The sequence below is a fragment of the Convolutriloba macropyga genome, chromosome 5 (genome assembly GCF_964194025.1).
Source record: "Convolutriloba macropyga chromosome 5, txConMacr16.3, whole genome shotgun sequence".
In the NCBI taxonomy this organism is placed as follows: Eukaryota; Metazoa; Xenacoelomorpha; order Acoela; family Convolutidae; genus Convolutriloba; species Convolutriloba macropyga.
The window spans coordinates 11717712-11742865 of NC_134472.1; the positions used below are offsets into that span (position 1 = coordinate 11717712).

The following is a 25154-nucleotide window of genomic DNA, read 5'->3' on the forward strand; positions in this document are numbered from 1 at the left end:
AAACGAACGATAAAGCCAAAAATAAATTTGACAGAACATTTGAACAAACTTATCCACAAAATGCTGAAATGCTGTTTCCAATCAATCATTCCGCAAATAAATTTTATTTTTGCTTCTATTTAGACACATACCAAACCAACAAATCGTAAAACTTTATTAAACAACAAAAAAATGCAAAGAACAAAAAAATAAACTGAAAAATTTTGTATTACTTTGTAAAACAAAATTTGTATTTCTTATTTCACTGAAAAGTGCCACCAATGACCTTCAAAGCCACCTTTTGGGAGCAACATCTATTAAATAGTTCCAAAATAAATGTTAAACAAGAAAAACTACGGAAAAAATCTTAAAAAGAGCAAAATATTTCAAAAAAAATCTTAACAACAGACAAAAATTGTCCAAAATTTGCATTAATTGACTCAACTATCTCCAAAAATCAACGAAAAACCCATAACAAGTTTTTATTACAAAGCCATCCCAAACCACTAAAGCAGCTAGGTTGAACTACAGGATTAAACAAATGCTCTATAGTTTTGAAGATGTAATTAAAAGCTGCTAAAAAAGCGTGCAACATGGCAAAATAGTAAAAATAGCTCAAAATTGAACAGAAAACATCATTTTTTGGTTCAGACAGTCAGAAAAGCTTTTAAACGCAATATTACTAGTTCGGGTAAACAATACAAAAATCCTTTACCGAAAAAATTGAAGTTTGAACTAAGAAACTACTTTGAAAATGCCGCTTATGATAAAAAACGCTCGCTTAACGAAAATTTTTTACACCTACTTTTCTCACTCTCTCTCGAAAATATTGCATGAACAGAAAACCACTCTCTCTTTTATCAGTTCTTCAGCAATTTGAACTGAATACTTTCTTTTCAGGTATTTCACTTCCTGTTTTAAATGCACTCCAACAAATTTACTGATCAAAAAAAAGACGCTTCACCAACCCTCCTCTTCGAGTAGTAAAAAACAGAAAACCATCAAGCCTCTTCGAGTCTTTAAAAAAACCGAAAACCGCAACGACTCATCGAGTCTTAAAATGACTTCTCGAATACTCCTTTTGGAGTCGTAAAAAGGAGAGGACCTAAATTCTAGCCTCTGAGAGGCTGACGGCGGCTATTAATAATCTTAATTTCAGACTTGTCGGCTTCTGACATTGTACTGATTCCTCGTTTGTGAACAGAATTTCCTAAATTACAACGTTAATTTAACTCACAATCTGTCCGGATTGTCACGAATGGCTTCACGAAGTGACGTAGATGTTCCACTTGGAAAGTACTCTGGATATGTCAACTTCTTTCGTCTTTCTTGACCTTTCTTTATCTGTTCTGATGGATTTTCCTTCTTCTGTGTCTTAATCTCACCACCGTAAAGTCCGCTGCGAAACACAAAGAAGTATCAGACATTTTGCATTCAAAATAGAAATATCAACATTGAAAATGTCGATAATGTCAAAAAACTGTTTTTTTAAACTATACGGGTTAATCGTTTTCTATGGTCCCTATAATTTTCTATTGTTTTCACGATTTTTCAAAAAAGTCTATGGTTATAGTAGTTTGTATGTTGATTTCAATGTTTTATTTTAGTTCTTTGTACACTTGCCCCGAGCGTCATTCATTACTAGTGCCTCGCTAGAGAGAGAGAGAGAGAGAGAGAGAGAGAGAGAGAGAGAGAGAGAGAGAGAGAGAGAGAGAGAGAGAGAGAGAGAGAGAGAGAGAGAGAGAGAGAGAGAGAGAAGTGCGATTGAATAACAATAAGCATGTATTTGTGTACTATTTTCCTTGTTTTTTTCTGGGTGTACTAGTTTCAGATCCCACCATTTGCAATGATTTGCTGATATCAATGCCGCCTGTGCCAAATAGAAAATGGACACCTTAAATGAATAAAAGAAAAAAAAAACAGCGGGATATACATAGAACCAGCCGCTGAAACTTTTGACCTCGGCACAACTTTTGTGATTTGAAACAATTTAGCGCCAAAAATCACTGATATATGCCAGGATACCAGCACCCTGGTTACCCAATGGACGTAACAGTAACCGGTAACAGTTTCTCTGATATTTTTTGAAATTAAAGATTATCATGAAAAGTAATCTATTTTTTTATCTCGGGAAAAAAGATGACCAACTGCCTAACAGGATGCTTGAAGACATACTCAGATAGCTAGGCTATATAAGAGAAAATCAAAATTGTTTAGAGAATAATGCTACATAAACGCTGTGTTTTTGTTTCTTTTTGATTTTAAGTGCCATCAATTTTTTTAGATATGTAGGTCAATAAAGTTTATTCTTTGACGCGAGAAACTAAAAAATTAATGATGCGAGTTTCAAAAGTGGTGGTTTTGTATTATCCCGAGAACAGTTATTGCACCAGACCGCGAAACCGAGAAAAAGAGAAAACTCTTACAGCCTTCAATTTGCTAATCTTTTTACTACACTGAGAGAGTAATATAAACAATTTTGGCCTGATAGATCTATAAAAGATCAAATTTTTAATGACAAAAGACCTTAAGCTGATAAGAGTTGCTGACCTTGAAAAAATAGACAATAAGGCGGGGTCCAGAAAAAAATCAACAGAATTTTGCGGTTCCTAGGGAATTTTGAGACACCCAGAGAATATCTGTTTTTCAGAAAGTAATGCCCTCTCAAATTAAGAAAGTGAAATAAAGTTAAGTAGGTAATGTTTTTTTAAGCTAAGTAGTACTACAGCTAAGACAAAGGACAACAATTTTCAACAATTATTCCCGGACTTGAGTCTCTGAGCATTTCAGCGCTGAACCAGAACATTTCATGTGTAAAAATTTAATTCAGTTCAGAAACCTTGCATCTGCAGAACATCTTTAGTTTCTCTATGTGCAGTTCTTCATTTTGATTAAGTTGAGGTCATCGAGTAAGGCCAGGGTATACTCATCCTGTACAGTCTGAAAAATACTCACACCCCAAAATTAAGTCGGAGCAGATTGATGTCAAGTTTTGCAGCTTATAGCTGGCAATTACTATAAAAGTATACACACTACTTATATATATAAGCTAGTCTGTAGGCAATTGCCACAAAGCCCATTTATTTTGGTGGTTATGACATGCGACGCAAATTGAATGCTACAAGAAAACAAGGAAGTTCGATTTGTATATAAATCAAACCTTGTTGTCTGGAGTTAAACTGAGCATATTATTTTTATGCATTAAATTAAACACAGGAGAGAGAGAGAGAGAGAGAGAGAGAGAGAGAGAGAGAGAGAGAGAGAAGGAGAGAGAGAAATGGGCGATTGATCAACAAAAAGCAGGTATTAGAGTACTATTTTCTTTTTTTTTTCATTTTTAGGTTCCATCATTTGTAATGATTTGCTGACATCAATGCCGATTACGCCAAATTGAATTCGGACACAAAAATCAGCGGGATAAACCAACCAGTGGCCGCTGAGACTTTTGAACTTGGTACAAATTTTGAGTTTTGAAACAATTTTTAACGCTACAATTTGATGAAGTATGCCAAACTACCATTACCCTGGTTACCCAATAGACGTAACAGTAACCGTTATTAGTTTTTCCAATATCTTATCAAAATTAAATATTATCATGAATTGTTTTCTATTTTTTTATCTCGGGAAAAAAGTTGACTAACTGCCTAACAGGATGCTGGACAACAAACTCAGATATCTAGGCTAGATAGGAGAATCAAATTGGTTGGAGATTAGTGCAACAAAAACGCTGGTTTTTAATTCTTTTTCGTTTTGATTGTCATCAATTTTTTTTAGAAATGTAGGTCAAATAAAATTAATTCTTTGACGCGAGAAAACAAAAAAAATTAATGATGCCAGTTTCAAAATTGGTAGTTTTGTATTACCTACAGAACAGTTATTGAAACAGACCGGGAAACCGGTAAAAGGGAGAAAACACTTGCAGCTTTCAGTTTGCTATTTTTTTCACTATTTCTGTTGTTACAGTACTACAGTTAGTACAGAGAATAATTTTCAACCATTAGTCGCGGACTTGAGTCTCTGAGCATTTCAGCGTTGAATTTAATGTGTAAAAATTTAATTCAGTTCAGAAACATTGCATCTCCAGAATATTTTAAGTTTCTCTATGTGCAGTTCTTCTTCATTGTGATTATAGTGAGGTCATGGAGTTAGCCCAGGTAAACATATCTTGCACAGCCTGAAAATTACTCATACCCCAAAATTAAGTTTGAGCAGAGTGATGTCATACGTTTGCAGCTTATAACTGGTATTTACTTTAGCAGTATACACAGCATTTATATAACACAGCTGGCAGATTGCGAGAAAATAGCCGCAGAAGATTCGTAGATCAGCAGTCTAAAAAAACAATAAAAAAGACAGACCAAAAAATTCGTCTTTTCATTGAAGGCTGATCTCTTATATTTTGATTAAAAATCTGTATAATTTATTGCTGTCTCTATTAGCTGATCTCAAATAACCTTCATTTAGATTGACACAAAACCATTTGACCTTAGCTCTTTGAATTAAAGTAAATAGAAGTCAATTTCAAATTGAGGAAATCATTTTTGAGAGTGAGGTAAGTCAAGTGTGACCAAAATTTTAATCACGCGCATGAACAGAAAAATTCGCTCCCTTAAGAGCAAAAAATGACGTCCCACATGCAATTCAGTTGAAATTGCATGAACGAATGAACAAAAAGTGGCTGTGACGTCATATGGTCGTAACAAAAATCATGACGACGAAATAAAAAAAACCAAGAGAAGGCCAATAATTGCCCCAGCTATTGCTGTGCGACTATTATTAAACTAGGTTGTAGGCAATTACCACAAAGCCCATTTAGCTAAGGTTTTATGACTTGCGACGCAAATTAAATGTTACAAGAAAACAAGGAAATTTGGATCGCATATATTTTTTCATGCAGCAAATTATACACAAAAATCAAGAATGACCCGTGTACATTGGGACTTAAACAGAGTGCTGGTCATCCTAAAACCAGAATGTCTCTAGACTGATTCAGCGCTGATTTGCTCTGCCACCAATCTCCGGGTTATATTGAGCTCACTCTTGGCAGCTGTTTACGTCAGTATGACGCCGGTTTTTTTGCAATAAAAACTACTTGTAAGCGCGAACAAAATTTGGCGCAAACACTCAAAAAATTAGAAACACTCACTGAAATTTTTTGCTTTCTAAACCAGTAGTTACTAATCCTGGTGCTCTTCTGTTTACAAGGTTCAAATTCTGAAATTCGTCATGTGAGAGTGTCTGAAACATACAGAAAAAAACTAAAGCTGGACATCGATTGCACTGACTGTTGGTCGGATTGGGTTCTAAAAAGGAATGAGGGTGAAAGCGATGGTTAGTTAGCAGAAAACCCAGTTAATTTAAAATTTAAACCAGGGGTGCCATTCGCTAATTTTCACTATCTACCGGTTTGTACAATTGTTATCTCAGAGATAGTACATATTATCCAAAATTTAACAATTTTGCTACAAAGCCAATCTCAAATTCTTTGTCCTGTTTTTGGTTTCACTTAAGTCATTACGTAGCAAAAACTGCATTTGCTCAAATGCATCTAATGGAGTTTGTTAATCCTATTCATATTTTAATATTAGGGTTATCAGCCCTTAAGGACAATTGTGACAGTATGGTATTTTAGTTCAAATTTGATAAAAGTATCCTCCAAAATGTTCGCGTTTTGTCACTATTGTCTTACCTTTCACATGTTCATTGTGCCAGTAGTTAAATGCTGCAATATTATCGGACCGAACTGAAAGAAAACTTGACTGGTGATGAACTTGAGCAATGTCCCTCCCAATACTAATTGTGGATTGAAAAGACAACTAGCAATTTTACATCCACTTATAATATCCCGGTTCACAAGAACAATAAAATTTTCAAGTAAATTAGCAATAAAGATGTAGTCTAATGACATTCTGAAAATCAGGGATAAAAGTTATTTTTACAGGTGTGTATAACGGTTACGCTTACGTTTACCGTGTTTTATTATATTAGTTGTTCATTTGAATTAAAAGGTATTCATGATTTCTTTTCTTATCAATTACTGGACCTAAATCAGCCTCTTTTTTGCTACAAAGTTTCATATATTTATAATAGTCGTGAAACACAGGTTCATTTTATCACCAATACTCTTATTTTGAAGGATGATCAAATATTCAAACGGCGAAAATACTACTTTTTTAAACTAGCTAGCAAATTTTGGATCTATTCTCTCCCAACCCAACTTAGTAGGAATATATTTTTTGTTACCCCCGGCGCATGTGCAATATTTTTACATGATAACGAGCTATATAACAACACATCCTTTGTACTAGGGGGTCATAAAAAACAAGGGGGGGGGGGCAGAATAGATCACAAATTGTGGATCTTGTCCCAGCTTAGAGGGTGCAAAATAATTTGCCCCCAAAAGATGCACCTGCGAAATTTTTATATAAAGATTTAATATGTAATGACACGTGCTCTGAAAACGGGTGTGGGGTGGGGGTGCATAAATTAAGAAAGAGGGCAGTTTGTGACCCAAATTTTGATCAGTTCCAGACATTCGGCCAATGCGATTGAAACATCGGATTCTTTCTTCCGTTTGTGCCCCCCGTTCTGTATGCGGCCTCGGTTACAGGACACGTGCCATTACATAGCAAACCATTATAATAAACTATCGCACGTTCGCGGTGCAAAAAAAATGCACCGACTTAGCTATGAAAAAAGTCTTATGCTATCATTACGCAGGGAGAATGTTGTTTCCCAAGAAGAAAAGGTTGCGTATAATAATGGAATTCAGAATAATAAAAATGTGAACCTTTGATGCAATTAATTCGTAAAACCAGAATCACATTCAGAATAATAAATTCTGATATGTTTGTTTTTTGCAAAAAATCAATTCAGAAACAATTTTTCTAACTTTTTAAAGGTCAATAAAAAACCAAAAGTTTAAGTTGATTCCAATTATTTTCGCCCCTGGGCTGACGTGCGATAATTTATCATAATTGTTTACTATTTAATGGCACGTGCCCTGTAACCAGGGCTGCATACAGACCGCTGGGAGAGGGCACAGTTCTGTTTGATGCCCGGGGCATAGTTTTTTCATAGTTCAAAACATTCGGCGATTGCGGTTGAAATACTGGATTCTTTTCTCCTTTTGTGCCCCGTTCTGTGTGCAGCCCCAGTTACAGGGCACGTGCCATTACATACTAGACCATTATATGAAATATCGCTCCTGCGCCAGGGCGCGAAAAAAATATGCACCCAATTAGCTATGAAAATAATATTATGCTATCATATCGCAGGGAGAGTGTTGTTTCTCAAAAAGAGAAGGTTGCGTATAACAGTGGAAATCGAAAAAATAAAAAAAAACCATTGATTCAGTTTGTTTGTAAAGCCCAGAATCACATTAAGAATAATAAATCCTGATAGGTTCCTCTTCTTTGTAGAAAAACAATTCAGAAGAAACAATTTTTATTACTTTTAAAGGTTTAATTTAATTTTTATAAATTTTTTGGATCTTTTCAGGTTCCCACCCAACTAAATGGGTGTAATTTATTTTTGCCCCCGGGCTCAGGTGCAAGAATTTATCATAAATGTTTACTATTTAATGCTTGTTGCCCTCTAACCAGGACTGCATAGAGAGCGTTGGGAGAGGGCACGGTTCTGTATGCAGCCGGGGCACAATCTTTTCTAGACATTCGGCAATTGTGATTGAAATATTGGATTTTTTTTCCTATTGTGTCCCTCGTTCGGTATGTAGCCCCAGTTACAGGGCACGTTCCATTACATAGTAAACCATTATGGTAAAATACCGCAACTGCGCCTGGGCCCGAAAAAAATTTGCACCCACTTAGCTATGAAAATAATATTATACTATCATATCGCACGGAGAGTGTTGTTTATCAAAAAGTGTAGGTTGCGTATAATAGTGGAAATCAAAATAATAAAAATATACACTTTTGATGCAATTTATTTGTAAAAACCAGAATCACAATTTAGAATAATAAATTCTGATATGTTTGTTTTCTTTGGAGAAAATTAATTCAGAAACAACTTTTATAACTTTTTAAAGGTCAATATAAAAACCAAAACTTTTGGATCTTTTCAAGTTTGCAACCAGCTAAATGGGTGCAAATTATTTTTGCCCCCGGGCTCACATGCGATAATTTATCATAAGTGATTATTATTTAATGGCACTTGCCCTGTAACCAGGGCTGCATAGAGAGCGTTGGGAGAGAACAAAGTTCTGTTTGCAGCCCGGCGCACTGTTTTTTCATAGTTCTAGATATTCGGCCATTGCGATTGAAATATTGGATTCTTTTTTCCTATTGTGCCCCCGTTCTGTATGAAGCCCCAGTTACAGGGCACGTGCCATTACATAGTAAACCATTATGATAAAATATCGCACCTGAGACTGGGCGCGAAAATATTTTGCACCCACTTTGCTATGAAAATAATATTATGCTATCAAATCGCAGGGAAATTGTTGTTTCTCAGAAAAAGAAGGTTGTGTATAATATTGGAATTCAAAATAATAAAAATATAAACCATTGATGCAATTCATTTGTAAAAACCACAATGACAGTTAGAATAAAAAATTCTGATATGTTTCTTTTCTTTGGAGAAAATCAATTCAGAAACAGCTTTTTTAAATTTCTCAGAGGTCAATAAAAAAACCAAAACTTTTAGATCTTTTCAGGTTCCAACCCAGCTAAATGGGTGCAAAATATTTTTGCCCCCGGGCTCACGCGCGGTAATTTATCATAAATGTTTATTATTCACTGGCATGTGCCCTGTATCCAGGGCTTAATATAGAGCGTTGGGAGAGGTGACAGTTCTGTTTGCCGCCCTGCAGGCAGTTTTTCCATAATTCTAGACATTCGGCCATTGCGATTGAAACATCGGGTTCTTTCTTCCTATTGTGCCCCCGTTGTGCATGCAGCCCCAGTTACAGAGCAGGTGCCATTTCATAAAAAACCATTATGATAAAATATTGCACTTGCGTCTGGGCGCGAAAACAATTTGCACCCTCTTTGCCATGAAAATAATATTATGCCATCATATCGCGCGGAGAGTGTTGTTTCTCAGAAATAGAAGGTTGCGTATAATAGTGGAATTCAAAATAATAAAAAAAATAAAACATTGATGCATTTATTTGTAAAAACCAGACTCAAATTTAGAATTTTAAATTGTGATGTGTTTGTTTTTTTGGGAAAAAATTAATTCACAAACATGTTTTCTGAAGTTTTAGGGGTGAATGTAAAAAGCAAAAAGTTCTGGATCTTTTCAGGTTCCCAACCAGCTAAATTGGTGCAATTTATTTTTGCCCCGGGCTCGCGTGCAATAATTTATCATAAATGTTTACTACTATTTAATGCCACGTGCCCTGTAACCAGGCCTGCATACAGAGCGTTGGGAGAGGGCGCGGTTCTGTATGCAGCCAGGGCACAACTTTTTCTAGACATTCGGCAATTGCGAATGAAATATTGGATTCTTTTTTACTATTGTGCCCCCCGTTCTGTATGCAGCCCAAGTTACAGGGCACGTGCCATTACATAGTAAACCATTATGATAAAATATCGCACCTGAGACTGGGCGCGAAAATATTTTGCACCCACTTAGCTATGAAAATATTATTATGCTATCATATCGCAGGAAGATTGTTATTTCTCAGAAAAAGAAGGTTGCGTATAATATTGGAATTCAAAATATTAAAATAAACCATTGATGCAATTCGTTTGTAAACACCAGAATCACAGTTAGAATAATAAATTCTGATAGGTTTGTTTTCTTTGGAGAAAATCAATTCAGAAACAATTTTTTTAGTTCTCAAAGGTCAATAAAAAACCAAAACTTTTAGATCTTTTCAGGTTCCCACCCAGCTAAAGGGGTGCAAATTATTTTTGCCCCCGGGCTCATGCGCGATAATTTATCATAAATGTTTATTATTTAACGGCACATGCCCTGTAACCAGGGCTTAATATAGAGCGTTGGGAGAGGTGACAGTTCTGTTTGCCGCCCTGCAGGCAGATTTTTCATAATTCTAGACATTCGGCCATTGCGATTGAAACATCGGCTTCTTTCTTCCTATTGTGCCCCCGTTCTGCATGCAGCCCCAGTTACAGAGCAGGTGCCATTTCATAGAAAACCATTATGATAAAATATCGCACTTGCGTCGGGGCGCGAAAACAATTTGCACCCACTTAGCTATGAAAATATTATTATGCTATCATATCGCAGGAAGATTGTTATTTCTCAGAAAAAGAAGGTTGCGTATAAAATTGGAATTCAAAATATTAAAAATATAAACCATTGATGCAATTCATTTGTAAAAACCAGAATCACAGTTAGAATAATAAATTCTGATTTGTTTGTTTTCTTTTGAGAAACTCAATTCAGAAACAACTTTTTTAGTTCTCAAAGGTCAACAAAAAAACAAAACATTGAATCTTTTCAGGTTCCCACCCAGCTAAATGGGTGGAAATTATTTTTTCCCCCGGGCTCACGCGCGATAATTTATCATAAATGTTTATTATTTAACGGCACATGCCCTGTAACCAGGGCTTAATATAGAGCGTTGGGAGAGGTGACAGTTCTGTTTGCCGCCCTGCAGGCAGATTTTTCATAATTCTAGACATTCGGCCATTGCGATTGAAACATCGGCTTCTTTCTTCCTATTGTGCCCCCGTTCTGCATGCAGCCCCAGTTACAGAGCAGGTGCCATTTCATAGAAAACCATTATGATAAAATATCGCACTTGCGTCGGGGCGCGAAAACAATTTGCACCCACTTAGCTATGAAAATATTATTATGCTATCATATCGCAGGAAGATTGTTATTTCTCAGAAAAAGAAGGTTGCGTATAAAATTGGAATTCAAAATAATAAAAATATAAACCATTGATGCAATTCATTTGTAAAAACCACAATGACAGTTAGAATAAAAAATTCTGATATGTTTCTTTTCTTTGGAGAAAATCAATTCAGGAACAGCTTTTTTAAATTTCTCAGAGGTCAATAAAAAAACCAAAACTTTTAGATCTTTTCAGGTTCCAACCCAGCTAAATGGGTGCAAAATATTTTTGCCCCCGGGCTCACGCGCGGTAATTTATCATAAACGTTTATTATTCACTGGCATGTGCCCTGTATCCAGGGCTTAATATAGAGCGTTGGGAGAGGTGACAGTTCTGTTTGCCGCCCTGCAGGCAGTTTTTCCATAATTCTAGACATTCGGCCATTGCGATTGAAACATCGGGTTCTTTCTTCCTATTGTGCCCCCGTTGTGCATGCAGCCCCAGTTACAGAGCAGGTGCCATTTCATAGAAAACCATTATGATAAAATATTGCACTTGCGTCTGGGCGCAAAAACAATTTGCACCCTCTTTGCCATGAAAATAATATTATGCCATCATATCGCGCGGAGAGTGTTGTTTCTCACAAATAATAGTGGAATTCAAAATAATAAAAAAAATAAAACATTGATGCATTTATTTGTAAAAACCAGACTCAAATTTAGAATTTTAAATTGTGATGTGTTTGTTTTTTTGGGAAAAAATTAATTCACAAACATGTTTTCTGAAGTTTTAGGGGTGAATGTAAAAAGCAAAAAGTTCTGGATCTTTTCAGGTTCCCAACCAGCTAAATTGGTGCAATTTATTTTTGCCCCGGGCTCGCGTGCAATAATTTATCATAAATGTTTACTACTATTTAATGCCACGTGCCCTGTAACCAGGCCTGCATACAGAGCGTTGGGAGAGGGCGCGGTTCTGTATGCAGCCAGGGCACAACTTTTTCTAGACATTCGGCAATTGCGAATGAAATATTGGATTCTTTTTTACTATTGTGCCCCCCGTTCTGTATGCAGCCCAAGTTACAGGGCACGTGCCATTACATAGTAAACCATTATGATAAAATATCGCACCTGAGACTGGGCGCGAAAATATTTTGCACCCACTTAGCTATGAAAATATTATTATGCTATCATATCGCAGGAAGATTGTTATTTCTCAGAAAAAGAAGGTTGCGTATAAAATCATTTGTAAAAACCAGAATCACAGTTAGAATAATAAATTCTGATTTGTTTGTTTTCTTTTGAGAAACTCAATTCAGAAACAATTTTTTTAGTTCTCAAAGGTCAACAAAAAACAAAACATTGAATCTTTTCAGGTTCCCACCCAGCTAAATGGTTGGAAATTATTTTTTCCCCCGGGCTCACGCGCGATAATTTATCATAAATGTTTATTATTTAACGGCACATGCCCTGTAATCAGGGCTTAATATAGAGCGTTGGGAGAGGTGACAGTTCTGTTTGCCGCCCTGCAGGCAGATTTTTCATAATTCTAGACATTCGGCCATTGCGATTGAAACATCGGCTTCTTTCTTCCTATTGTGCCCCCGTTCTGCATGCAGCCCCAGTTACAGAGCAGGTGCCATTTCATAGAAAACCATTATGATAAAATATCGCACTTGCGTCGGGGCGCGAAAACAATTTGCACCCACTTAGCTATGAAAATATTATTATGCTATCATATCGCAGGAAGATTGTTATTTCTCAGAAAAAGAAGGTTGCGTATAAAATTGGAATTCAAAATAATAAAAATATAAACCATTGATGCAATTCATTTGTAAAAACCACAATGACAGTTAGAATAAAAAATTCTGATATGTTTCTTTTCTTTGGAGAAAATCAATTCAGGAACAGCTTTTTTAAATTTCTCAGAGGTCAATAAAAAAACCAAAACTTTTAGATCTTTTCAGGTTCCAACCCAGCTAAATGGGTGCAAAATATTTTTGCCCCCGGGCTCACGCGCGGTAATTTATCATAAACGTTTATTATTCACTGGCATTTGCCCTGTATCCAGGGCTTAATATAGAGCGTTGGGAGAGGTGACAGTTCTGTTTGCCGCCCTGCAGGCAGTTTTTCCATAATTCTAGACATTCGGCCATTGCGATTGAAACATCGGGTTCTTTCTTCCTATTGTGCCCCCGTTGTGCATGCAGCCCCAGTTACAGAGCAGGTGCCATTTCATAGAAAACCATTATGATAAAATATTGCACTTGCGTCTGGGCGCAAAAACAATTTGCACCCTCTTTGCCATGAAAATAATATTATGCCATCATATCGCGCGGAGAGTGTTGTTTCTCACAAATAATAGTTGAATTCAAAATAATAAAAAAAATAAAACATTGATGCATTTATTTGTAAAAACCAGACTCAAATTTAGAATTTTAAATTGTGATGTGTTTGTTTTTTTTGGGAAAAAATTAATTCACAAACATGTTTTCTGAAGTTTTAGGGGTGAATGTAAAAAGCAAAAAGTTCTGGATCTTTTCAGGTTCCCAACCAGCTAAATTGGTGCAATTTATTTTTGCCCCGGGCTCGCGTGCAATAATTTATCATAAATGTTTACTACTATTTAATGCCACGTGCCCTGTAACCAGGCCTGCATACAGAGCGTTGGGAGAGGGCGCGGTTCTGTATGCAGCCAGGGCACAACTTTTTCTAGACATTCGGCAATTGCGAATGAAATATTGGATTCTTTTTTACTATTGTGCCCCCCGTTCCGTATGCAGCCCAAGTTACAGGGCACGTGCCATTACATAGTAAACCATTATGATAAAATATCGCACCTGAGACTGGGCGCGAAAATATTTTGCACCCACTTAGCTATGAAAATATTATTATGCTATCATATCGCAGGAAGATTGTTATTTCTCAGAAAAAGAAGGTTGCGTATAATATTGGAATTCAAAATATTAAAATAAACCATTGATGCAATTCGTTTGTAAACACCAGAATCACAGTTAGAATAATAAATTCTGATAGGTTTGTTTTCTTTGGAGAAAATCAATTCAGAAACAATTTTTTTAGTTCTCAAAGGTCAATAAAAAACCAAAACTTTTAGATCTTTTCAGGTTCCCACCCAGCTAAAGGGGTGCAAATTATTTTTGCCCCCGGGCTCATGCGCGATAATTTATCATAAATGTTTATTATTTAACGGCACATGCCCTGTAACCAGGGCTTAATATAGAGCGTTGGGAGAGGTGACAGTTCTGTTTGCCGCCCTGCAGGCAGATTTTTCATAATTCTAGACATTCGGCCATTGCGATTGAAACATCGGCTTCTTTCTTCCTATTGTGCCCCCGTTCTGCATGCAGCCCCAGTTACAGAGCAGGTGCCATTTCATAGAAAACCATTATGATAAAATATCGCACTTGCGTCGGGGCGCGAAAACAATTTGCACCCACTTAGCTATGAAAATATTATTATGCTATCATATCGCAGGAAGATTGTTATTTCTCAGAAAAAGAAGGTTGCGTATAAAATTGGAATTCAAAATATGAAAAATATAAACCATTGATGCAATTCATTTGTAAAAACCAGAATCACAGTTAGAATAATAAATTCTGATTTGTTTGTTTTCTTTTGAGAAACTCAATTCAGAAACAACTTTTTTAGTTCTCAAAGGTCAACAAAAAAACAAAACATTGAATCTTTTCAGGTTCCCACCCAGCTAAATGGGTGGAAATTATTTTTTCCCCCGGTCTCACGCGCGATAATTTATCATAAATGTTTATTATTCAACGGCACATGCCCTGTAACCAGGGCTTAATATAGAGCGTTGGGTGAGGTGACAGTTCTGTTTGCCGCCCTGCAGGCAGTTTTTTCATAATTCTAGACATTCGGCCATTGCGATTGAAACATCGGCTTCCTTCTTCCTATTGTGCCCCCGTTCTGCATGCAGCCCCAGTTACAGAGCAGGTGCCATTTCATAGAAAACCATTATGGTAAAATATCGCAACTGCGCCTGGGCCCGAAAAAAATTTGCACCCACTTAGCTATGAAAATAATATTACACTATCATATCGCACGGAGAGTGTTGTTTATCAAAAAGTGTAGGTTGCGTATAATAGTGGAAATCAAAATAATAAAAATATACACTATTGATGCAATTTATTTGTAAAAACCAGACTCAAATTTAGAATTTTAAATTGTGATGTGTTTGTTTTTTTGGGAAAAAATTAATTCACAAACATATTTTCTGAAGTTTTAGGGGTGAATGTAAAAAGCAAAAAGTTCTGGATCTTTTCAGGTTCCCACCCAGCTAAATTGGTGCAATTTATTTTTGCCCCCGGGCTCGCGTGCAATAATTTATCATAAATGTTTACTATTTAATGCCACGTGCCCTGTAACCAGGCCTGCATAGAGAGCGTTGGGAGAGGGCGCGGTTCTGTATGCAGCCAGGGCACAACTTTTTCTGGACATTCGGCAATTGCGAATGAAATATCGGATTCTTTTTTACTATTGTGCCCCCCGTTCTGTATGCAGCCGAAGTTACAGGGCACGTGTCATTACATAGTAAACCATTATGATAAAATATCGCACCTGAGACTGGGCGCGAAAGTATTTTGCACCCACTTAGCTATGAAAATATTATTATGCTATCATATCGCAGGAAGATTGTTATTTCTCAGAATAGAAGGTTGCGTATAATATTGGAATTCAAAATATTAAAAATATAAACCATTGATGCAATTCATTTGTAAAAACCAGAATCACAGTTAGAAAAATAAATTCTGATTTGTTCGTTTTCTTTGGAGAAAATCAATTCAGAAACAACTTTTTTAGTTCTCAAAGGTCAACAAAAAAACAAAACTTTGAATCTTTTCAGGTTCCCACCCGGCTAAATGGGTGGAAATTATTTTTTCCCCCGGGCTCACGCGCGATAATTTATCATAAATGTTTATTATTCAGCGGCACATTCCCTGTAACCAGGTCTTAATACAGAGCGTTGGGAGAGGGGATAGTTCTGTTTGCAGCCCTGGGCACAGTTTTTTCATAATTCTAGACATTTGGCAATTGCGATTGAAATATCGGGTTCTTTCTTCCTATTGAGCCCCCCGTTCTGTATGCAGCCCCAGTTACAGGGCACGTGCCATTACATAGTAAACCATTAAGATAAAGTATCGCACCTGCGCCTGGGCGCGAAAATAAATTGCACCCACTTTGCTATGAAAATAATATTATGCTATCAAATCGCACGGATAGTGTTGTTTCTCAAAAATAGAAGGTTGCGTATAATAGTGGAAATCAAAATATTAAAAAAATAAACCATTGATACAATTTATTTATAAAAACCAGACTCAAATTTAGAATTTTAAATTGTGATGTGTTTGTTTTTTTTGGAAAAAATTAATTCAGAAACATATTTTCTGAAATTATAGGAGTGAAGGTAAAAAACAAAAAGTTCTGGATCTTTTCAACTTCTCACCCAGCTAAGTGGGTGCATATTGTTTTCATCTACGGGCGGACGTGCGATTCGATTTTTTATCATAGTTGTTTAATATGTAATGGGGCGTGCCCTGTAACTGGAGCTGCATACAAAACTGGGAGCAAAAACGGAAAAAAGAATCCGATGTTTCAATTGCATTGGCCGAATGTCTAGAACTATGAAAAACTGTGCCCCGGGCTGCATACAGGACTTTGCCCTCTCCCCACGTTCTGTAAGTAGCCCCGGTTACAGGGCGCGTGCCATTAAATAGTAAACCATTATGATAAAATGTCGCACGTGAGCCAGGGGGCAAAAATAGTTTGCACACATTTAGCAGAGTGGGAACCTGAAGAGATCCAAAACTTTTGGTTTTATATTGACTCAAATAATTTAGAAAAAAGTGTTTCTGAATTGATTTTTTCCAAGAAAAAACAAACTTATCAGATTTTAATACTCTAAAAGTGACTCTGTTTTTCACTAATAAATTGCTTCAAAGATTTATTTTTTCTTTGTTTGGAATTCTACTAATATCAGCAACTGTTTCTTCTAGAGAAAAAACATTTTCCCTGCGATATGATAGCATAATATCATTTTCATAGATATGAAAATTTTAATTTATTACAAGATACTTCAAAATGATAGCAGAAAATTCCATTATTGTTGTTACCACAAACTGCAGCTAAGCAAACGTAGCCGGCAGACTGTCGAAAAATAGCCACAATAGACGGTTGTAGCCTTCCATGGATTTGAAACCACTAAAGAATTAAGATCAAGAGATTGACCCCCAGTCCTTTTATAGACCACTAGACTTTTTGGATTAGATTTGGACTGTCATTTTTACGCTCTCAATGGAAATTGCCCCAACACAGGTTTTTCAAAAATTATAATTGAAAACAAAAACTTAAAAATATAGTACTCAGGAAATAGGGCATATACGTTTGGCACTACTGAGATGAAATTTGTTGATCTTTAACTTTTAAAACTTCATAAAATTTGAAATTCATTACGTGAGTTCTGTCATTTTTTGAGTGATGTATGTCACGCAATTGACGTAAAAGAAGAACAGATTACGTCAATTTTTATATGCAATGCAGCAGCTGACACTGAAATTGAAGAAGTAAAGAAACATTGTTGGAGACGACGAATTAAAAAAACATAGCAGGACAAGTCCTGACGTACAATTCAAAGAATTTTCATTGACGAAACAGAAAACTAGACCTAGATTGGACTATGAGTGAATTGATAAAACCATTTTAAGAAATCAGATCAAAAATTAAGAAAAAAAACAAAAAAACAATGTCAAAATGGCGCATGTGAACAAAAAACCACTAGCGAGAAATGAAAATTTAATTCAATTAAAAAACTAGGCCTAGACTGAGCTGTGAATGGATTGGGAAAACCATTTAGAAAAAATTCCGATCCAAAAAATTGAAAAAACAGTGAAAATTAAAGTGAAATTGCCGCATGTGAACAAAGAACCACTAGCGAGAAATGAAAATTTAATTCAGTTAAAAAACTAGGCCTAGAATGAGCTTTGAATGGATTGGGAAAAGCATTTAGAAAAAAATTCGATCCAAAAAATTGAAAAAACAGTAAAAATTAAAGTTAAATTGCCGCATGTGAACAAAGAACCACTAGCAAGAAAGCCAATTTTTGTTCAACCACCATTTTCGCACTTTACTTTAGAATTAGAGCGAAAAAATTTCAAGCCGCAAAACCACTCGCTTTTTCGCTCCATTTCCTGTTTCGGCGTGACCAAAATCACTACTCCAATTTGACTTCAAAAATCATGAAAATGTGTAAACAGATCTTAACAAAAAAGATAGCGCGCCAATTCAATTCAAATTCTTTGAATTGTCAAAAAAAGACAGCGCCCCAATACAATTCAAATTCTTTTGAATTGTAAAGAAAAACAGCGCCCCAATAAAATTCAAATTCTTTGAATTGTAAAAAACGTAGCAGGATAAGTCGTGAAAAGCAATCGATAGAATTGAATGAAAAAAATAGATGTACTCTGGACGACCAGCGGATAAAACGGGCAATGTGAGCCAAAACGCAAAGAAAATCAACTCAAAATATTGAGAAACTAAAACAATAAAACAAATTAAACAAAAATATACTAATTGCTGAAACTCTTGAAGCTTTTAACCCGAAGCCAAAACTTGATCCCTTTGAATATATCTATTTTTGTTCATTTCAATTAAGATCTATAAATTGAGTAAAGTTTTATATCTGCAAGACATGAAAAAATTTAATTGGCCCTTGAGTATCTATTAACTCAGAAAATGACAGAACAAATCAAAAAAATTGAAATCAATTGCAAATTTTAATGAAATGTAGCTGAAAATTGTAATATTTATCTCTTCAAAACCACCATTTCCATGTCTCTAGAGGCTATCCAGTAACCCAGTTAAAAATCCGAAAATTTCAATGGCCCGTAAAGATCGATAAACTAGGTAAAAGACAATAGTTATTTGAAAAAATTTCAAAATTAATCAATAAAAAAGAATTTTGTTCTATTAAAAAGTTGAAAAACAATTCTCTGCCTCTCGCAAATATGTAATAACATACTATCAAATCTTGGAGGAGGTTATCTGGCTACAGGGGCAAAAAAAACTAAAAAGAAAACAAATGTTTTCTCAAAAAAACTTCAACAAAAAATTTATGAAGTTCGTATTGTAAATTGTTGGAAACAATTCCATTGACACTAAAAACCAACCAGTACTTTTTTTCATCAGATCGTGAAATAGGTTTTCTGTCCCATGAGGTTTGACAAAAATTAAATATGGACAAAAAATTCGGAATATTGAAAAAATTTTAAGATATTATAGAGAAAAAGATAAATTCTAGGCATTAAAATAATGGAAACCACTATTGTCACCAGGAGCTATACAGCACCCTACTTTCAAACCTTAAAGGAGAAATTCGGGCCCCGAAAGCTGGAGCAGACTCACAAAAATACAAAAAAATTTCGAAAGATTTGAAAAAATTGCAAATTTAATATCATTTTGCGTGTGTGTGTTTGTAGTACCACAACATATTGCCATTAAAATGGTCATAACAAGTAGTTTCAGCTCGCAAAAAATCTTCATCAGCTTTTAAAATTTTCCGTCTCAGACTAATCAAACAAATAACTCAAAGAAACTCAAAAAAACGTGAAAAATTTCACCATTTTGAGTTTAACAATTACTAAAAATGACATTTTAACCTTTAATTAAGGCCATGCCAGCAGCTACACCACTTTAAACAATTAAAAGACTACAAAACGCACTTTGGGCTTTAATTAAAACTTACTGCCTGCTCGGTTTTACCTGTTTATACCGTTTTGAAAGATCGAAGTCATTGAAAAATGTGTGCAAATATCTTAAAAAAACACAGCGCACCAATAGAACCCAAAATCTTTGGTTTGTAAAAAAAACCTCGATGTTCCCAATAATAGCGAATATAGCTTCGCGGCTATTGAAAAAAAGTTTCCAGTGGTTCCACTGAGATATTGTCAACTGTAATAAGAATCTATCTGGAGGACAAAACTGCTTCATAAATGCCTAAATATTGAAACATACCCGGCAGATTGCCGGAAAATAGCCGCCGTTGATTCCCATAACTCTATTAGGATTGAAAGAAAAGAAAATATCAACAAAAACTGATTTTTGTATAAAAACATCTTTAAGTGCGATTTATTTTGATGTCATTTCGACACACTCCTGTCTCTCTGTGAGAGGCTACAGGGTCTAGTATCAATACCAATAAGCATTATAGATAGTAAATAAAAGTGATGAGAACAAATTTCATGTACCGGGCATCTAAAAATGGGCTTTATGGGTTTATCCCGTTTCTATTTCTGACTTTGATATTTTATACTGACTCTCTTCATTTTGAATTGCTCTGCTGAGCAGCTGCTGTTTAAAAGGACGTTGAGCAGAGTGACAAAAGAGTGAGACTAGCCTAGAAAAGTCAAAAAATTTTCACGCAAAATGTCAAAAGCGCGGCAAAATGGGTAAAGCGAAAAAAAATTCGTTGAAGTAAAAAAAACATATCAGGACAAGTCTTGACCTTCAATTCAAGGAATTTTCATTGACTAAACAGAAAACTAGAACTAGAACGGACTATGAATGGCTTGGGAAAACCATTTAGAAAAAAATCAATGTCAAAGTGAAATTGCCACATGTGAACAAAAAACCACTATCGAGAAAGCGAATTTTTGTTCAAACACTGTTTTCTCACTCCACTTTAAATTTAGAGCAACAAAAATTCACGCCGCAAAACTGCTCTCTTTTTCGCTCCACTTCCTGTTTCGGCGTGACCAAAATCACTACTCCAATTTGACTTCAAAAATCATGAAAATGTGTGAACAGATCTTAAAAAAAAGACAGCGCCCCAATAGAATTCAATTTCTTGTAATTGTAAAAAAAATAGGAGCGCTATAATAGCCAGCTAAGAAGATGAGGGCGGCCATTAACAAGACCACATTTTCAACATTTTTAAATCATTACGACAAATTTTGAAGTTCTCAAGATTTTCGGTCAATGGTCACAGACTTAGCCGTTAATTTTATGTATACCACCTATGCGCGTTTCAATGGACATGGTCAAAACCCGTTCAGATTCATTTCAAGTACGTACAATTTTTCTCAATCTCTATGGATCTTTACGAAGCAAATCCCCTGCTTTCCTTTTTTTAGGATTGGATCTTTTTTAGTTTGTACCCCACCTCACAGTACGTTATGCAACCCCAGGTATACAGCAACCCCAGCTTTCATCACGCAGAAAATTATCATGTAAAAATTTATATTGAATCCTAAAAATAAATCGTAATAAAGAAATTGCGGCATGTGCGCGTCGGAGTGCAACTAATAGAGAGCTGGTGGCGGTTTTGGTGGTTGAGGCTGGGGGACAAAAAAATCCAAAGAATGAATCATGTTGTGTTTGAAGAGGCAAAAGTATCCAAAACTGCCCACCTGAGCCCAGCTCAACGCAGTCACGTATGTGAATTGTGGATCTTTAGGAAACTGATTGGGTACGAAACATTCTATATTTTTCGTGATTGGGTTCAAAGGGTCGTAGGGTTTCCTGATGATTCCGAGGTACAGTTTGCTGGCATTTGCTTTCAGCCATCTGAAGAGACCTGGTCGAGCACCAAATGCCTGGCATTGTTCTGGAACTGATCTGAATAATAATGTCCAGATGACAGAAATGACAAATGAACAAACAATTTTAGCTTTTCCAAGTAAACGGCTCCGTGCATCAACACCGGGCACCCTGAAATTACCTTCAATTACCATTATTCACCGCTTAGTTGGAAATTTCTTGCACTAACGGTAGTTTACGGTCACAGTTATTCAACTTAGAGGTAAAATTTACAAACAGTCAGCAAATTAGCTAGTAAAACTATTTTGCTTCCAATTTTCCTGCTTTTCTTGGTAACTACCGGTGGTAATTTTCATGTTTGGTAACTACCGGTGGTAATTTTCACGACAAAACCGGGGAATGGTAATTTTTTGGGTTATTTATGTCATGAGTTTCTAGCAAAAGATGAAATGGTTCAATATCCTCCTTAGATTTCTTAAATTCTATTGAAGAGAGGGTTGCAACATTAGGGTTTGGCGGAACTCTTCCATTTTTAGATCCTCTCAAATATTCACTTTTCGAGGCAGCCGAAACAACTGATAATATTCCGCAAAAATAGAACAATATTAATCAGCAGGGGCGGTGGCCTTTAATGCTATCTTCTTATCATGAGTTCAGGTCTTAATTTAGGTTCTCATAGAGTTTCATTGATCATTATATGCCGCTCATAAAACTCGACCGAGTAGTTTTATTGACGGATACCACACTTCTTGGATCATTACTAGAGTCTACCAGGGCCAAAACAAAAACTAGTTAGATAGAACTTGGCGGGCACTTCCCACCCTCTTTTAACGCCCAATGTGAAAAACGCTAAAATTAGATGTAAGTAGTTTCCACACAGAAATTAATTAACCGAAAATGGAAAGTACTTCCAGAGAATTGTGATAACCCCAGACATTGCAGAAGAGTTATCAAGGTTCGTACTAAATCGTACTAAGTCGTCCACTGTCAGTACGATACGAATCTTGCCAGCTAAGTTTAATACATATCTTGCCAGAAACTTTTAAGTTGTACTAGATAGATATCTTGTAAGATCTTGCAAAATTTTACAATATTTAGCACGTAACTTACGAAATAACTATTCCGTTGTACTAGATAGTTGTCTTGCAAGTTCTTAAAAGAATTTGTAAGATAATTATTCCTGTAATCAGTCGTACTAAAAATTCACAAATTAATTAAGAACACATAAAAAATGAAAGATAAAAATCTAGCAGAATGGAATAGTGAAACCGAAAGCCAAATACTAAATATAGGAGAATGCGTGTTGAAAAATAGCGTTGAAACCGACTCAAGAAGCGTCGTTTTAGGTCGGTTATTGTCGACTTCTTTGTTTTTTTTTTGTACGAACTCTCGGTTATGGTCGTTTTATCAGTATCGTCGACAATTTATGAAATAAGTGTCGATTATTTTTTGTTTTATTGGAACCGTTGTTGTCTTATTTAAGAAATGTCCATAATCGTCGGTATTGTCGTTATCGTTGTTCTCGTTCCTGGGTTGAATAGTCACTGGTTAAAACCAAAGAATGTGAAATCGTACTAAATTAGTATGAGGAATTGTTTTCTTGTAAGAACTTGCAAGTTCCGTACTAACGAGGGCCAATGCTTGCTTAATCTTGTAAGTTTCAGTTAGAAACGTATTAGGGAGTGTGAAATCGTACCAGGTTAGTACCAGGAATCGCTATCTTGTAAGAACTTGCAAGTTTCGAACTAGAGGAAGTAAGGTCTACCATTTCTTCTAAATTTTAGCAAGAGACGTACTATGAATACTTATCTTGCAAGTTCTTGCACGACGCATAATTATCTTGAATTTTTTTTAAAAAAATCTTGTAAGATCTTACAAGATACGTACTAAGGATACAGAAACTTGCAAGTTGATTTAAAAAGAATTAGTACAACCCTTTCAAAATAACTATTCCTGGACGACTAGGTAAGAGTTACGTACTGCGGTAAGGGCATTTCACAAAACTTTTATTTTTTTTTGAAGTGAATTGAGTTAGAACAACTAAGACATGCAATTATTTGGTGCTACTGTGTGAAATCTAGCATTATTTGGAGCCAATTCACTTAAAAGCGTAATATAACAATACTCTCCCTATAGTAAAAACCAAAATGGCCCAGTCCAGATCGCATACTCAAAAAAGACTCCGATGAGACCAAATGATCGGACTACGTAATTCGTGCGCAAAATGCTCAGGTATAAATAATCTCGAACATAGTCTCATCAAATGTCACTTCAATGTGGTCACTCAACTGAAGAGAAGGTCTTAAAAGTTTGCGTATGTATAGTTTTTAATTATCATTATAAAAGAAATATTAAAGTTGTATAAAAACGATTTTAGTTTATTTCTTAATCTTTCCTTCTCTTTTTGACAAATGAATCCATGGCATTGTCATGAAAAATCGCACCTTGGCAAAATAACAAATCTGAACTCACTTGCTCAACCAAAAATAATTCCAAAGGCGCTCATTATTCTTGTCTTTTATTACAAACTCGCCCGACTCGTAGGGTGTTGACTCTAGCAGTGGTGGGGCAAACCGGGGGTACTCTAATGGTTCGAGGGGGTAATTGATGGACAAACTCGTGACTCCGTGAAGAACTACCAGATCTTCCCACTCTGGTCGCATCCGGGGTCCTGGAGGAGGCTGGAATGTTACCTGTCGTCTTCTGAAATGACTATTTCAACATCATTTGCCCACCCCGCCTGCAGCTATAGTGCCGTTTTTGAAACTCGGTTGCAAACCATATGCTTTCATTACTTGACTAGGCGATAAATCGCGCGCACGTGCAATAGGAGATAGGGGAGGGGTTATGCTAGGGTGAGGGCGATTGAACAGATATTGCATCTGTTTGCTCCAAATATTTTCTTCCGCATATATTTTCTTCTTCCCTGTATGTTTTAGGCTCCCCAATTTTAATTTATGCGTTGTTATATGGCACGTTAATATGTGAAAAATAGTACACACTCCTGGGAGCATAAAGTTGTTCGTCCACTTAACTTTGGGGTTTGAGGGAGGGGGGGGGGATCCACTTACTGTTGTTCTTCCATTCTTTAAATGAGATTCGGTAGTTTTTTGTTTACTGCTTTGATGCTTTGTTGGACTGTTATTGTTTCATGGTTTGACTTATGATTTACAGCGAAACACCCAAATGACCGCTGTAGTTTTCCATTCATTTTTGGAAAACCAATTTTCCAACCTCATTGTGGAAGTGACAGCCAAAAATCTTCCGTAAAAAAAGCAGCACGACCCGTACGTGACCGAGCGAATTTTTTTCCTGACGACGACAAAGGGCTCAAAGTTGGGTACCAGACCAGAGGGGACCATGTTTTTTCTCCTTCAAATTGTCCAAAAATACAAACCTATCAAAATTCAGGTAATGGTTAAGTGACTCTGCTTGAAGTAACTGAGAACTTCTGGCGTTTATCGAGAACCGCGAAGCGGTTCGAGATATTTAGTCAGAATTTTGAAGTGACTTCTGCAGAGTCACTTACCCGGGTCGAGGTTTTGTCAAAAAATAACGTAAGATTAGCGGTGAATAGCGATGAAAAAAAACTTTTTTCAACGCAAAGCGCTCGCATCTTTTAGCGTTGAATGCGGTGAAAGCTGTGAATTTTTGTAAGATTCGCGGTTTTTAGCGGTGAAAATTTTTTTTCACCGCATTCACCCGATTTCTTACTAAAAAGAAACAACCGTACACGGGTTCGAACAACTCACTTATTGCGTGTCATCAACTTCTTATTCCACTGTGCTATCTGACACTTACTTCATTTATAATTCTTCTGAATTTAAGATAAGGGTTGAAAC

At 36.0% G+C, this 25154-nt stretch overlaps 1 protein-coding gene across 1 annotated transcript in view; it reads right to left on the minus strand.

Annotated features, from left to right (window-relative positions):
* Window positions 1-24535, minus strand: part of LOC142339799 (uncharacterized) — a 39374-nt gene extending 14839 nt beyond the window's left edge. The window contains exons 1-5 of the mRNA XM_075390074.1: window positions 24384-24535; window positions 23785-24015; window positions 21183-21390; window positions 5126-5217; window positions 1217-1378 (exon numbers count right to left, since the gene is read on the minus strand). Coding sequence (XP_075246189.1) covers window positions 1217-1378; window positions 5126-5217; window positions 21183-21390; window positions 23785-24015; window positions 24384-24397 — 707 coding nt within the window. The 5' untranslated portion in view covers window positions 24398-24535. The remainder of the gene's footprint in view (window positions 1-1216; window positions 1379-5125; window positions 5218-21182; window positions 21391-23784; window positions 24016-24383) is intronic.
* Between the last annotated feature and the right edge of the window lie 619 nt (window positions 24536-25154).